This window comes from Struthio camelus, chromosome 5 (assembly GCF_040807025.1).
Source record: "Struthio camelus isolate bStrCam1 chromosome 5, bStrCam1.hap1, whole genome shotgun sequence".
NCBI classification, from domain to species: domain Eukaryota; kingdom Metazoa; phylum Chordata; class Aves; order Struthioniformes; family Struthionidae; genus Struthio; species Struthio camelus.
This window is the reverse complement of record NC_090946.1, coordinates 45,443,678-45,459,445: the sequence shown is the minus strand read 5'-3', so window position 1 is coordinate 45,459,445 and position 15,768 is coordinate 45,443,678. Positions and strand designations below refer to the sequence as shown.

Here is a 15,768-nt window from a genome sequence, read left to right as displayed (position 1 = left end):
AAAACAAGGCAATACAGGAAGCCTGAGCTAACTCTGGAGCTGGAAAGCAGTGTAGCCTTTGTAGCAAAGCATGTCTCAAGGTTTTTCAGAAAAATAGAACAACCCGCATGTGAACAATGTGCTGTTGGCACAGCCTTTTCTGGGTATCTTTATGCTGTGGTCTACAGTGTAGCCATGAGGAATCAAACCCAGTTCTGAATCCAGCTTTTCCAGCTCAGCTCTGTGTAGTAATCACAATACTTCCCACCTAGATAGGTAGAGATGGCATAGCCTGAAAAATAGTTAGATGCTGCTTGGGAAGTGGTTTTGCTTGTTGCCATCTTTGTCCTGCTTGCAGGTTGTATTCTGTGCTGTTCTTTTTTTCCTGCAAATGGTGGCCTTTTTTCCCGCAGGAGAGAATTTGTGCTGGTGTTCCCCACTCAGCTCAGAAGCACTGATATTTACATGAATTATGTCTGGAAAGTAGTATGACTGTGTTACTGAAAAGCAGTGGACAGAATAACAGAGGGGAAGGTGTCCTCCATGGCAAATTGTGTTCTTAAAAGGCAAAAATCTTCTTTCTAATCAAAATTTCTTACAGGCAAATGGCCCAGCTCTGCTCTTTCTATGTCATTATTTATTTAGCGCTGTTCTATTCCTAGAAGTCACCCTCGTCCTCAGCAAATTGTAAATATTTTAGTGATGCAGGTGGAAAGAGGTGGGGGAGGTGGCCGTGGGGCAGAGATGAGCTGGAACATTAGCTGCAACTAAAGCAAATGAGGGTCCGGGGGAATGGGGGAAAGGCCAGCATTTGCTAAGTGGGAGACAGAGACAGGGAATTTGTAGGGTTGGGAAGGAAGTGGCTTCCAGATTGAAAAGACTGGGGAACAGGAGAAACAAAGAGGAGAGGGACAGCTGGTGCCAGGGAAAAAAATAGGTTGGTCCTGTCAGTAAAGCAAGTGGGGGTATGGGCACGGGACTGGCAGCGTGCATGAGTGGTGGCGCCCTCCAAACATACTGTCGTGAGAGGCCAGAGAAGGTCTCAATGTACCTGGGGGTGTCACTATACACGTGTGTATTTAGGCTGTTCTGTAACCTCAGCTTTTTGCCCTGAGCTCTTGAAAGCCAACAGGCTGGTAAACACAGTGGCCTCCAGGCCCTGATGGGCTGTGGCTGTGTGTGCACATTGGTGCCGATTGCAGGGTGCTGCCTTTCTGACCCATCGTGTCTTGGGACACACAGTGGGCGTTTGGCCCTTGTGCTTCTGCCGCCTAAAGAAGCAGCTCTTGAGTATTCTCTGACACTCAGCAGTTCCCTCTGAAACAAGTGATTTTTGGGAGGAGGAGGGAGGCAGAAAGGATTTGCTGTAATGTCAAAAATTTTGCATATTAGCATCAATCAATCAATCTATGGGGGGAGATAAGGAGCAATCCATCCTTTCCTTGCCCCCCCCCCCCCAAATGTGCCCAGCAAGGCACAGCTGGTCAAATGCATTATTTTATGAAAAGGGGAAGAGATGTTTCCCACTGTGGTTACATTAAGGAAAAAAATTGACTACTGCTAGATAGAGGTGAGGATCTGATCTCTCAAGCAATGTAGGTTTTGTCCTGAAATCTTGGATTATTATTTTTTATGTATTTAGTATTTAGGGGTACAATCTTAAATGGGGAAGAATTTAGAAATAGAAAATAGAAGTACTCCCTGCCCTGAGGAAAGTCTGTCCAAGCTAAGAGACGTAGAAGAGCACGTAACTGGAGGATAGATCACATCAGGGCATCAGTTATGTGGATAAGTCTGCATGGCTATTCAAGATGCATCATCCTTACTGGCTTGGTCCTATTTAATTGGCTGTAGTAACAGTGCAACTGGAGACCCTGAGAAAGAAAACAAGCGTTTAAAGGAAGGATGGAGGCCGACTGGATAACAAACCGGGTAAAAAAAAAAAAAAAGAAGTCCAGGCACAGGGTCCAATGCTTTGTTGGTAGGCTTTGGGATTTAGCAGCAGCCAAGGGCATGTAAGGGGCAGGGAGGGGCAGCAGAGCCTTGTTTTAGTCAGGTCAAGGTGTGATAGCACCTGTGAGGACCACAAGACTTGATGTGAAGCAGTTGTGTTTGGAACACTTTCAGTCCTTTCCCTTGCCCACAAAATGATCTGTCTTGCAGCCTAAGCTTTTTGGGCTGCCTCAGATACTGACCAAGAGTGTGGCGGGTGTTTCTGGCACTGGACTGAGGTGGCTGTGTTTTTTTTGTCCAGGGCTGATATCTGAACACGCTGCCTTTTGCAGCATTATTTTGAAATGCTATTAGCAGCATCTTCTCTCTCCAAGAGAAGTTGTTCTGTTCCTTGGTTAATTTATTTTTCTTTTTTCCGTGTAAAGTAGTGTCCTTTCAAGGGAGAAGCAGCTATCTTTCAAGCTTGATGGTGCTTTTGACCAGTGCAGTCTAAGTTTGGGTTACTGCTGGAGGGGCTTTGGAAAGCTGTATTCTCTGTCCTTGGTTATGGTCCTCCCCTCACCCCAAAGCTATATCCCACTCTTCCTCCCAATACAGCAAGCAGCTCAGCCTCTTTCTTCTGCAAATGTTGCAACAGCAATGGCATCGGACTGGCATGGAGCCAGGAAGGAAACGCACAAGGTACGTACCTACACTGAGTGTGGCATTAACAGGGCAGCGCTGTAGCTTTTCAGGTAGGAAGTGACATATATATCCCTGTGTCCTGAGTAATTCCAGCCTCACATAGAGATTTCATGCTCTGGGCTGACTGTTACCACTCAGGTTCGAGACTTGGGGGCGATGGGGGGCAGTTGCATGAGGACATCTGCTCAGCGGTCAGCCATAGTCAGAAAAGCAAGGTGAGTGTGAGGAATGAAAAGGAAAAGATTAGAGAACAAAACACAAAGCATGCTTATGAGTAAATCCATCAGAGATGCCAGGTTGCTGCTGAGAGGAAAGAAACGCAGTACAGTCAAGAGAGAAATTTTATCTTGTCCTGGACCAGACCTGGCTGTATCATTGCTAAGCATGCATGTAACCTTGCTTTCCAGCAGAACGGCTGCCAACAGTCACTGAACCTGTCGTAGGACAGGTAGAAGGGATAATTGCTTAGGGCTGTCCTCTGCTGTAAAAAGGACAGAAAACACGTAGCACGGTTCCTGCTGAAGAGCACAGCGTGTGCCTGCCGCGTGTGGGCAGTAGGCACTGCTGAGGCAACGGGGCTCTGAGTTGAACAGACCGTGTTGCTTCCCTCCTGCCCTTGTAAGCTTCCCGTTTGGCTTGTCGTGGCCAGGAAGCATCCACCTCTTCCTGGTACCAGCCCACGCTGGGAGCTTCTCCAGCTGCAAGGCACCAGGACAGAAGACTGACAGGAAAGCCTGAAATTGGCATGAGAGGAAGAGTGAATGACGAGTACTGCGGTCTCCCGACAGACCTGCTGATAAAGCTCATTTTTCCCGTAGTTCTGCTGAGCTGTCCCTAGGGTGAGAGAACTGGGCTGATCTAACAACTGGGATTTGCTGTGTGTGCTCCTGGACTAGTGCCCAGAAAACCACCGTTAGACTGAAGGACCAGTGAGAAGGCTGCAGTTTTACAGTGTAAATACTTAACGTGGACCATTGTTGCCTCAAAAAGTTTTATGAGGATTAGCTAATTAGTCTAATTAACCATCTGTGACGGAAATAAAGCACTTTATCCCCAGAGAGCAGGTATTTCCACTTGCCCGATATGGATCTGCTGTGTCTAATCTTGACAGACCACATCTCTGGCTTTATATGCATGTCACTCTGTAACTGTTCCTCCTCTATTCTATTTAATTCCAATGTGGTGTTAGTGATCTCTTAAGAACAGGTACAGCATGGAGGACCAACCATCCTGATGCTACAAAGTACCACAATCCTCATATGGTAGAGACATAAATCAGGATGGATAAACTCTCTGGAGAGCTGAGATGGGGAAGGAGAGGCTCTGGGAAGCCCAAAGGGAGCAGAGAGAGGTTCCTTTTGTGGCCAGACACAGGGTGGGGTGGCTGTGCGGCTGGGTCACAACCTGGCCACGCTGTCAGTCCCAGCAACTCCAGGCTGGAGTCCTCCATCAGCTGGGTTTAGGTTATGCAACAGCTCTGGTGTCAGTGTAACCCCAGCACTGGTTGTGTGAGGTAACGGGCATTTGCTTCCCTGAGTTCATTTCAGCCTTGTCGTTCTGCAGCAGGAAAGCTGGCCTGTTTGTGGTGACTCCAGGGACAGGGCCATAAAATGAGGAAGATAGGCAATGAAAACATGGGTGATGTGGGTGTAAGCATCACCCCTTCACGCCTGTGTGGATTTAAGAAACGTGCTTGTTGGATATAGGCAGCATGGGATCTAATGAGAGGGGATGGATAGCCCAAAGGGATGGACCGTGCATGAACAGCTCTTGTATCCCATGTACAGCTTGCTCAAAGCATGCCTAGGTGTGCCAGTGTCTTCTCTCCTTTCTCATCTTACTAGTGCTCTCCTGGCTTTTTAAGTGCTGCTCTGTTTTTTCTCTCTGTTCTTCCTGAGTTGCTTATTTTGCTATTCAAAGTCTTCTCCTGTCTTTCCAGCACTCCCTCTTCTTTCCCTGGCATGCCTGTGCCTAATTCTGCCACGTACTCCTTGTTTCCAGCATTTCAATCCCAAGCCTTCCTTGGGGGTCTCTCCCTGTTCCCCCTTGGCATCTTAGCCTTTCCTGTTCCTGCTGACCTGGGCACTGCTCTAGTCTCTCCACCAGCTTGCTCTTGAGTCTTGCAGTTTGTACTGCTCCTCTCCCTCATCCCTCCTCCTCTCCCTTCATCCCTCCACGTGTTGTGCTGCTTCAATTGTTCTCGCATCGTTATAGGGAGACTTTGTCCTAAAAGTCAAAATTATAAAGAGGTAATCTTGCTTACTTAAGTGTAGCCCCTTAGGTAAGGACAGATGAAGGAATATGGTATGAGCATAAACACAAGGACGTGCCCAGCAGCTAAACAGATTTTCAGTGTTTTTTCCCTCGTTATTTGATTGCGGGTTGTTTTCCATTATTTATTGTTTTAACTCTATTTTGTATATTTTCACTCCAAATCACCACAGATTCTCTCCATGTCTGTGAGGTCAGAGATTACAAAATTTCATTAATCTACCAGAGGCAGAGCAATTCTCAGAGATTGGTACTGTGCTTTGTTCCTGTTTTTATTTTGCTTTTTAAATGGAGCATAATCTAAAGCATGGGGATTTTCAGCAGCATTGACCAGCCAGAAAGTAAGTAAACTGTAGAGCCTGGATTTAAAGGAGGTCATTTAGATTAGCAGTCATACATAGTCAAAGATCAATATTTTTACTTGTCTTGCAAATGTTTTCTGAGGTTGTTCTGACTGAAAGGACTATTGAAAGCAATCAATAGACTTTCTACTAGACTGTGTGTTGTGTTTTTCATATTTCTCAGTTTCTCGATTGTGCTGAGTATCTGGCTCACTGTCTGACCCACAGTCCATGGGCCGAGGAGGATGTTGTTTAAAGGTATTACTTTGCTGCTTATTGGGCAGTTGGGGTATGAGTTTCCAGTAGGAAGTCAAGTCCTTTTCGAACTAGGTGCTAGAAATATAGTGAAGGCGCAACCCCTCATGTGAGGACTTTACTATTGAGTTAATGACAAGAGGTGGGAAGCAGAAATAACAAAAAAGCACCACTCACAGAAACAGTGCAGAGAGGGAATTGGGAACAAGCCCTCTCTGCTCTCTGGAGATCTTTCTGATGTCCTGAACAGGGCATCAGGTGGCTCCGGTTTATGGAGACTGCACGACTCCCATGGGGCTGGCTCTGAGGCTGCTGCAGGAGATGAGGCTGCGTTTTCCATTAATGCAAATATATGGGAAAATACCAATTTTTGTCTCACACAAGGTGGAACCTACATGGGTCCGCTCTCTCAGAAGCATGAATCACAGAGTTGTCCAGTGTGCTAAGTGGGCTTTGTTTGTCAATGTCTTAAAGTCGTGGGAATGTTTCAGCCCCACACCTCCTCTGGGATGCTCCCTGCCTTCCCTGCGCACTGTCATGAGAAAACTGTTCTAGTCCCAGCTTGTGATGCTGATGAGAGATTTGGGATGGTGGTTTCCATTGCAGGGAAAATGTATTGTGCCACAGGGACAGTCCAACTCCCTGTGTGTGTTTAGGCACTTTTCACAGTAATACAGAAAGAGTGGTTGCTCTGCATCCTGTGCTCATGGTCTTAGGCCATGCCAGCATATTTAGGCCAGTTAAGAGTTTCAACTTCAGTTCTAATTGAGTGTAATGTCGGTGGAAGGATATAAAAATAGGTCTAGAAATAGTATTCTTACTCCTACTTTGCTGTGTCTCAGAGATATTTCGGGATCCAGTGAATGACATCAAGGAAGCTGGTCAGTTCATTCCAGCTTGCCCCAGGGTCTGTCTGCTGGCTGTTTTACATTCTGAAGATTTCCAGATGTGAAAATGCAGATGTTCAATGGCTGTCACTTAAAAGATTTTGTAGCAAGTGCACAGCAGGTCCAGAGCCCAAGCTTGCTACAGGCATTGGGAGAAGTTTTAGCTCTCTCCCAGTCTTCTGTCTTTCAGTGCCTCTGTGATGCTGGCATGGCACGGGTTCCCAGGGCATGGGGCAATTTCATCCATGTTGCCCATGCCACAGCAGAAGAGTGAGAGATAGGGGCTAATGGGAGTGCCAAAGCTTTCCTCCTGAGCCAGCCTACGCCTGATAATACTCTTTCAGCTTCAAACTCTCTCCTTTGCTTTATGAACTAAGTTGCTACTGAATTGCTGTGCTCATCGCAGCTGGAGGCAGTGCTCAGCTCCATATGATGGGCAACTGCTTTGGGAGAGGATTGGGATGGGGATGGGGTGTTGGAAGGTATTGGAGGTATTGAAATTGCCCCAGTGGATCAGGCCTCTAAGCCCATTTCCCATCTCTGACAGTGGCAACATCAGGGGCTTCAGAGGAGGGTTCAGGAAACCCCAAACGCTGCAACTGGAAGGTGCTGCCTAGAGAAGTTTCATCCTGATCCCTCTCAGTGGATGCTTTCTGCCCTGAAGCAGGAAGGCTTCTTGGGGTAGTTCTCATTATTCACAGAAATGCTGTCTCCTCCCCAGATCTTCCTGAGTTTTTCGTCGTTGGTGAAAGTGATCTTGTGAAAGTGACTTACACAGCAGTGTATTGTGCAGTGTAAAAAGGCCTGCTTTATAAATTATCAGTGTATTGCCTCTCAGTTTTTTCCCAACTCTCTCTTATATCATGTCAGAGAAGATGTACAGACAGTGCAAAATATTTTCTATATCATTCATTCTTTTGAAACGTCCCCACTAAACTAGTCCTCAGTTACTTTTTTTCAGTTACTTTTTCAGAAAAGTTACTACTTTTCAGCATTTTTTACAGTTAGTTTTTCAGAAAAGTTACTACTTTTCAGCATTTTTTAATGCTGCTGATATTTAGACCTAGTTTCAGCTAAATCAGATATCTTTCCCCTGTTCCACTGCCTGCAGGGTAAATACAACCTTAATTTCATTAGAGGAAAAGGGACTCTCCCAGGGGTTTTTTGAACATCCAAAATGTGTTCATTTACTCACAATTTTGAGGACATGCTGCAGTAAATTAGAGGTTTGGTTTACAGCAGCTGTGATATTTTGTGGCTACTATAGAGTGTTTATCAGAGCATATCTAAGGTTAACTGAGCAGAACAAGGCACATTGTTAATGTGATGCCTATCAAAAAAAATTCAATTTCCTTTGTATTTCCAGAGGTCAATGAGAGGAAGCTTTGCCAGGAGCTCAGCTTAAAAATATCTCTGAAATTTACTTCTGCTTCTGAGAGCTATTATGCCAAATCTTTTCCCTTGAGAGTCCCTTGGAGATGCTCACCTGTGACCCTCCTTGTTGTATGATTCAGTGTACAGTGGGAACACTGGCCTTTTGGCTGTGGGCTGGCAAGGGGTGAGAGGAAGGAGGGTGGCAGAGTGTGGATTGCAAAAATATTTTAGTTGCCTTTAGCTCATGTGAGAAAGATCCTTAAGAAACGGAGCAGCTCTCTTCCAATAGATTGAATCCAACACATAGTCCAGACTGAGCACCCGCTAGTCAAGATGCCAAAACACTGGAGCTGTGATCCTCTCTTGGGCACAGATCACTGTGTAGTTCCCCTGTGAGTAGATGGTACTACGCTTTGTCTTCGACAGTGGTGCATGCATGCTGTGGTAAACTGGAAGCGCAAAGCACTTCAACTTAGTAGTTAAACATTTAGCACTTGGCTTTGAAGTGAGGCACCTCACCTTAAATGTCGATGGGAATAATAAACCCTTCTGCTCAGAAAGCAGCTTTAGTTAGGTGGAGATTTTCTTGTGCTGTGATGAACCAAGAAGTCTATTCTAGCAGGATTTTTTTTTTCCTCTTAAAGGTTCTTCATCATTAAGGAAAGTTTCCTGCTCTACTACGCTGAGAGTGAGAAAAAGAGTTTTGAAAGCAATAAATACTTCAATATCCACCCCAAGGTGAGCAGAGTCTGCAGGGGAGAGTGGAAGGTTATTCTGTTTCTAGCTGTTTTTTCACAGGCCTAGCAAGTGAAGAAAAGGAAGTCTTGCTCTCCTCACAGATCAGGGAAGCCTCAAAAGAGTGGGATCAGGCCAGTACCTCTTTCAGGCTCTTCACTGCCTCATCAAGCACATAGCTCTATTACATACTTTTTACCCAATAGTAGGCTTATCCCCTGACTTGCCTGATTTCCTAATTGGCTAATGCTGTGGCTATGAGACTAACTGGTGACAAAGCCAGTGGCAGTGCTTTACTGCTTTGACGATTGCTAGTTGTTCCTAACCTGTGCTCACACTCATGAGCAAGCTGCCTACTAAGGCGCATGTGCTTGGCACCGAGAAGCAGCCTCTATAGCTCTGCCTCCGAGCTCTCGCAGAGTGGCTTTGCTCTGAGTCTGCTTTTATGCTCTGTAGCCTGCAGTCACTAGAGGCTGATGAAGCATGTGTGCTTCCAAAGGTTTTGATTTCATCCAGCCTGGTTAGGGGCAGCCAACTGCCCCTTCATCAACGCTGTGTATGTGGGGTGTTCACTTGCTGGTGACTGTAAGGGTGCACCTCTCTCCTATGTTAACATGAGTGATGTAAATCTGTATGGCTGATGCCATGTCACCACCTATGGGGAGATCACCTCCTTCTTGATAAAAGAGTTCCCATTTCCATGTCCCAGCTAGCAGCCTTCCCTCCAAGCTGAATGGAGGAGAGCCATCTTTATCCCCTTTCAGATACTGCAGCAAGGTCTCCTGATGGCAGGAGTGCTTCTGCTTTTCAAGAATCGAGTACAATTCCCAGCCTTCCTGGGATTTCTGTGGCAGGGCAGTGGCCCAGAACTGTCCAAGGGTGAAAGTTCAGTTCCTGATCAGGTGTTACTGGTTACACTTGGTAAGTATTACTGACTGACTGAAGTGCTCTGGTTTGTCCCCAGGGTGTCATACCTCTGGGAGGCTGCATCGTGGAACCCAAAGAAGAGCCCAGCATGCCTTATGCCATAAAGATCTCTCATGAAGACTTCCACGTAGGTAGACTCTTCTCTTCTTCTCAAAAAAAAAAAAAAAAAGGCACTTATTGTTGGTGAGCAGGGCTGGATTGGCAATTCCTTCCCACCCCACCAATATATGCCAAACCTCTCTGGGCAGACCATCCTGAGAAAGGGCAGTTTAGTATCCCAAGTCCCCTCATGGCTTTGCTACCAGTCCTGCTTTGACTACCAACACGGAAACTAGCTCCTTTTGGCTGCAGGACTTGGGATATTAGCAAACCAGTGGAGAGATGTTTGAGAGCCCTCCTCAACTCTTTCCAGGCCCTGATTCATTCCTTCCCTATCATTTTATTCCTGTCAGGGCCACCTGCTGTGTGAATCTCCTTCCAAACAATAATGTGGGGTAGGGCTTAGTCATATTTACTCCCATGTGATGCCTCCCACAGAGGTGGAAGTTTGTGGGAGAGGCAGGCTTTCCTCCCAGCTGTGATAGCTGTGTCCAGTTTGCATCCTGGGTGCACATAGGCATGTACAGGCACCAGACTCTCTCATCTGTTTTTATGTTTTGTTCTGTTTGTTCTGCCCTCCCCAGGGTAATATTGTTCTAGCAGCTGAATCGGAGTTTGAGCAGGGTCAGTGGCTGGAGATGCTACAGGAATCTGGAAAAGTGTAAGCTCCTTTATTTCATTTTTTTTTTTCCTTTGATTTGTTCTGTAGATGTATAAGGGATAAAGAAGACAAAGTTTGACAGGGAGGTCTATGGGAAAGCAGAGAGGCTTCCCGAGACTAGTGAGACCCTTCTTTGCCCCCTGGATCTGTCCTTCCACTAAACCTGAACACTGTAAAACTGACACAAAGCATCCTCTGTTGGAATGATTTTTCATCACACCACCAACTCCTGGCTGTGCTCTGCAAGTGCTGAGGTGGCTATGCCCCAGTGGGGTGTGAACCCCTTCTCCCCAGATCCCAGGGTGCTCAGGCCACATGTGAGCAGCAGAATTTGGCCTCCTGAAATGAGGAGGCTGGCTAAATCCCAGCAGAGGGGATGTTAGCGCAGCATTTCCAGCCTATCCAAGAGGGGTAAGAGAGTTGGGTTGCTGCATGTGTACGGATAGCAAGCTTATTGTCTGCTGGGAGTATTGGAGAGGTTTGAAGTTCACCAGGCCTGCAGTCTCTCAGCGCTCAAGAGCCTGACACTCAAAAGAGCAGCTGTGCTGCAAAACTAGAGCAGGCTCTTCCCAAGTCTCTGCAGATGCAGAAAGAGGAAAGACTTGAAAAGGGATTTGACTTTCCCAAGCCAGGTAGAAACTTGCAGAGCTGATAGGGCCTAGTATTCAGCTATGAGACTTAAAAGTGATAAGCTCTTTGGCCTGCCTTTCCCAGCAGCATAACAGTGTATCTGATCTCTTGTGACTGTGGAGAAGAAACTTGCTCTTTCAGGCAATTTTAGGTTGTAATACCAGCATGTGCAACACATGTATGCATGGTAAAGGAGGTATCTCTGTTCATTCCAGCTGAACCTGGAAATGTTCATTTATAATTAATGGGGAACACAGTCTTATGGCAGGTTCTTTGTCATGTAGGTGCGTGTCAGGGGCTTCTCTCCCTTCCTGCCTTGCCTCTCACATCCTGAACTTGGCCAAGCGGGGAGGAGATCCTGCCAGTCCTGGTTTTCTCTTGCGCTGGCATATTGGTTATATTGTCGCTGTGGGCCGCTCAGCCTGTGCCAGCTGCAGCAAGAGTGTGAGGGTAAACTGTGGCTTGTAACCACACTGTCTTCTGAGCCCCAGCTAAGTGCAGGGCTGAGAAGGGCCAAACGAAGGGCTAGCAAAGCAGACTGAGGACAGGATCGTGGGCATGGGAAACCAACCCCAGGCCAAGCTCTGTGCTGCTGCGGTGAGCCTGGTTCTGGCGCTGGAGCAAACTCCGTTATCTCCATGGTGCGATATGGGCTGTGCCACAGAGCTATCAATTAAAGCTTCATGGGAGAGCGAGCAGGGCGTTAGATCCCCAAGTGCCGCAGTCGGGGGCTGCTTGGGTTTGGCAGGACGAAGTGCAAGGGACACATGGCCCAAGGCAGGGCTCTGTCACCGGCTCAGTTTGAGCAGGCTTGGTTTGTACAGGAGAGGAGGGTCCAGTTTTAGCCCATGAGTAATCCAGAGGTTCTCCTTGAATAGCACAGGCTTGCACTTGCTTGCATCAGTGTCAAGTTTGGTCCCCAAATTCTTGCCCTGGGCAATGATCTCTCTTTTGAGTGCAGAGGGAGAGAGTATGGCTGCACAGCCCAGGAAGGGTTCTCACAAGGAAGCCCTGGGTGGCTGCCTGTTTCACAGAGCCAGCCCTTTTCTAGTCCTTGCTCCAATTTCCAGCCCTGATGTTCAAAACGCCCACTTGTGTTGCTTGCTGTTGGCTTCTCTGGGATCAGATTCATCCTGTATCAGGGCACTTTACAGGGAAAACACACACTCACACCCACACGCTCTCACTCAGGTTGAAGAGGTCTACCTGCGGGCAAAACATCACCTTTTTAATTAGTGTTCTAATTTCCTCTGCATTTTAGAAATATCCTAGACTCTCATTAGTTGAAAAGAAACCCATGTGCTTGCAAAGAACACAAGACAGTACTTTGGCTGCTGGAATTGTGAGCTATCTGGTCCTTGGGGTAATTTGTGTTAATATATTTGGCATTTATTTATTTATTTATTTTTAAGAGAGAAAGTACAGGCTGCCTTGAATTTGTTTTGTAGGAGGTTGTTAGCTTATGATTTAAACTATTCTTTCTGAAAAACTACAACTTAGGGGCTCGCAAAGAGGCCGGATACCGGAAGTTTTACATGTATTTAAAATTCATAAGGTCCCTTAAGGTTTGTATGATTTAACAAATTCTGGGCAGCAATTGCTGTTCCTGTATATGCATCTGTATAACTAGACTGGGATGCACTTTATGCATGCATTTTATATATTTTATGATGTAGAGATTGTTTTCTAATGGATCAAGAATAGAGGTGAGCAGCAAACTTCATTTCCAGTTCTGTTTTTGATTTGTTTGTCCTTGGCTATTTAATCTCATATTAAAGCCTGCCCTGTCCATCAACTTGACCAGTAATGGGTATCTGCCCCACAGAACACTTTTGTAGCTTAGTTTCATAATATTTGCAAGGGACCTTGAGATCTTCTGGCTGATAGTGCTACAGTCATGCAAGGTACTTTTTTAACATGCCCATTTCCCTTAACTCTCCTTACCTGTCAGCATCTCATTTGGCTTTTATTTATGATTCTTCATTGTTTAGGCAGAGAGATGCACTTAACAGACAGTGAAGGGCAAGACACCAAATCGCGGTGCCTTACTAGTTTAGCTGGGAAGTGATTCCTAGTTGGTTCCAGGGTAGATAGATAATGGATACCAGAAAGGCTGAAGACTCTGGGAAGAAGTCAATAAAGGGTTAATATTTAAAGGGGAAGAATGGCTGTAATAGAGCAAAATATTGGAAAGGCTGGAGAAGGAGATGCAGTTGGCAGGTGGGATGCATCATGGGAAGTTAGCCAAGTTAGAAGCTAAAATCTGGTTCTTAACTGTCTGTCCGCATCCATGTAATGGGTTCCAGGTACATCCTGTTGCAGTTGGTGGCTGCACAGGGTTGGCCTGGAGAACCCAGTCTCCAAAACACCAGAGAAATATTTGAATAGCTGTACTGTGGTGATGTGCAGCTCCTGGAAAATCTCTCTTTCCCAAGTGTCAGGGAAATTTCTCTAAGTCGTGTGTGTGTTCAGGGGAAAAAATCAGAGCATCACTGACATCACAGAGAGTCTCTGTGTTTGAATTATTTGGTAGATTTCTAGGCTGAAATACTTCTAGGCCCCATACTTGTCTCTGCGAGAGTTTTAGCTTTCTTTTATTGCCTGCTTTGTGCCTACTTTCCCTAGGACATGGAAGAACGCCCAGCTGGGAGAAGCAATGATCGAGAGCCTGGAAGCCCAAGGACTTCAGCTGGCCAAGGAGAAACAGGAGTACTTAGGTAGGAAACTCTTATTTCCAAAAGCCACAAAACTCAAAATAGCCATTTGCTTTTCTGGAATTGCCAGTATGGTCAAGCCAAGCAAATATGGGTTTTTATTGATGATTTTTACTGGATGAAGGCTTTGAATAGCCAGCAGTTGAAAATCAGGTTTTAAAGGGAGTCAAAACATAAGTGAATGTTACAGCGTAAGATATGGATGGACGTCGGCGTGGAGTATGAAAGGAAGTATGTTTCTTGGCCAGCATGTTGTAATCCTGTAGCTCCTGATGGACGGACTGTACAACTGTTGCTTTTGGGAAGTTTGGATGTGCCGATTTCAGCTTTTAGTTCCCAGGGAGCTGCCTGCCAGGCAAACAGCTGGTACCTCTGTGACTCTGAATCACACAGGAGTGGTATTTCTCAGGCTGGTCACAGCTTTTTTTTGTACACAGATTTTCCTTCCCTAGATGGATTTTATTCTTGGTCTTTGCCTGCATTCGCCCACGCTATTCATGTTGAAAATAGGAGCGTTTATACGGGCTCATTTGGGGTGTCAATTTACCACCACTCTCTCTGTGGACAATGAAGAGAGAGAACAGTTACTCCAGGTGACTGTAGGATAATTTAGGTTGGAAGAAACCTCAGGAGGCCATCCAGTCCAACTCCCTACTTGAGAGCCAGCCTCTGGAGAGCGGTACCTTGGGTGCTCTGACTGCCTCAGGAGCTCCTGCTGTCTCTCTCCACACTGCCTGTTGCAAGAGCCAAGGGTGAGCAGCCTGTTTAATCCAGATGCCCCCTAAATTATGCCCAACTTGGGGAATGCTCTACTTAAGATTCCTTTTAGCCCAGTGGTTGATGGGTGTACGGGTGAGCACAGTGATTTTGCCTGGACCATCACCCGCTTTAAACCAGCTAGCAGTACCTTTGAGTGCTTCCAGATGGTGACTTCTTAAGCAGTAGCTCCTGGTATCCTCCTAATCATCAGGCCACTGGAGTAATCTTGAAAACCTTTGCATTTCTGTGTCCATGCTGGTCAAGGATGATCTCAATATATGGTGTCACTTTTAACAGTGGTCATAATTAAGTATCCATGTGTGCTCAGTCTGACCATCTCAATGCCATTTACATGTGTGAGCTGATGCGTAGACTCACATTTGATGTGGGGAGGAACAGTCCATGCTTCACAAGTAAAGAGACAAGAAGTGCTGAGTGGAGGACCAGGAGAGATAGGTGAAAAGACTGAAAACAGGAAAGTTTTGCCAAACCATTTCTTATGCAACTAACAGAGCAGACTGCAGAGCTCAGGGCCCCAGTCTGATAAATTCAAGCTGATGGAGGAATAGAGGAATGCGCCTTCCATGGCAAATAGGAGCTATATATATGTTATATATTTCACTGTGTTCTTTGTCTATGACAAGAATATTCACAACTGGTGAACTGTCACAGTCGGTTACTTTCCTTTGACAGCTATTATCTATTTATTCCTTTATAACTGCTGAGGCTTCTGCCTTATTATTAGCCTCACACTCAGTGATCTGTGTCCCTCCTGTAGTCAAGTTTTGAGGTCAGCATCCTCCCCATCTGACATGGGCAAGACTCAATCACAAGGTCTGTGCTTGCCCAGAGGCCGGGTGACAGAACTGAGTTAACCAGGCTTAGCTAAGAGGAACTCATCTCAGTTTATTTCCCTACCCCAGGACTCCTCATGGGCTGACAGTAACTCTGGGAGAGCTTTTAGGAAGAGCTAATAATAAAAAATTCTATTACTTATCTGGTTTCCTCTTAAGCTTCCAACGCTGAAAGATGACTAAGGGGACCAAATACTGGGGACAGGCACCATGACTACAGAGCGTTGCTGTTTAAGGTTGGTGCGCAGCACAGAGAGGGTATATCAGATCACAGAGTAAGCACCAGAATGGAGTTGATGGTAGGCATGTGTTTTCCATGGAAATGAGCAACTGATGGTGACGGTTCCTGACTTCAGCTAAAAGGTAGGTAGCTAGGCTAGGGGGTTGATTTTTCCAGGCTCTGTAACTGTATCTAGTCCATTTGTAGTCAGTTTTGTTTAAATATGTTAGGTTCATCCTCCCCATAGTCATGCACAAAGCTATTATAGGAACTTGTGTTTGCACAGTTAAAAAAAAAAAAAAACAAAATACAAGCTATCCACTCTTATCACTAAAATCAAAGTCAATTTTAACAAGCAAGCTTTACTCGTAACACCGGTGTAATTGAAACGAGGAGCAACAACCTTCAAGACTTCACTGTGGGGA

At 46.0% G+C, this 15,768-nt stretch overlaps 1 protein-coding gene across 5 annotated transcripts in view; it reads left to right on the top strand.

The window, feature by feature from the left end:
• PLEKHD1 (pleckstrin homology and coiled-coil domain containing D1) overlaps nt 1-15,768 on the top strand; it is a 36,423-nt gene that overhangs the window by 7,791 nt on the left and 12,864 nt on the right. For all 5 annotated transcript variants that reach the window (XM_068946168.1, XM_068946169.1, XM_068946166.1 and 2 more), the window contains 4 exons: nt 8,389-8,482; nt 9,444-9,533; nt 10,090-10,166; nt 13,422-13,513. In XM_068946168.1, coding sequence (XP_068802269.1) covers nt 8,389-8,482; nt 9,444-9,533; nt 10,090-10,166; nt 13,422-13,513 — 353 coding nt within the window. The remainder of the gene's footprint in view (nt 1-8,388; nt 8,483-9,443; nt 9,534-10,089; nt 10,167-13,421; nt 13,514-15,768) is intronic.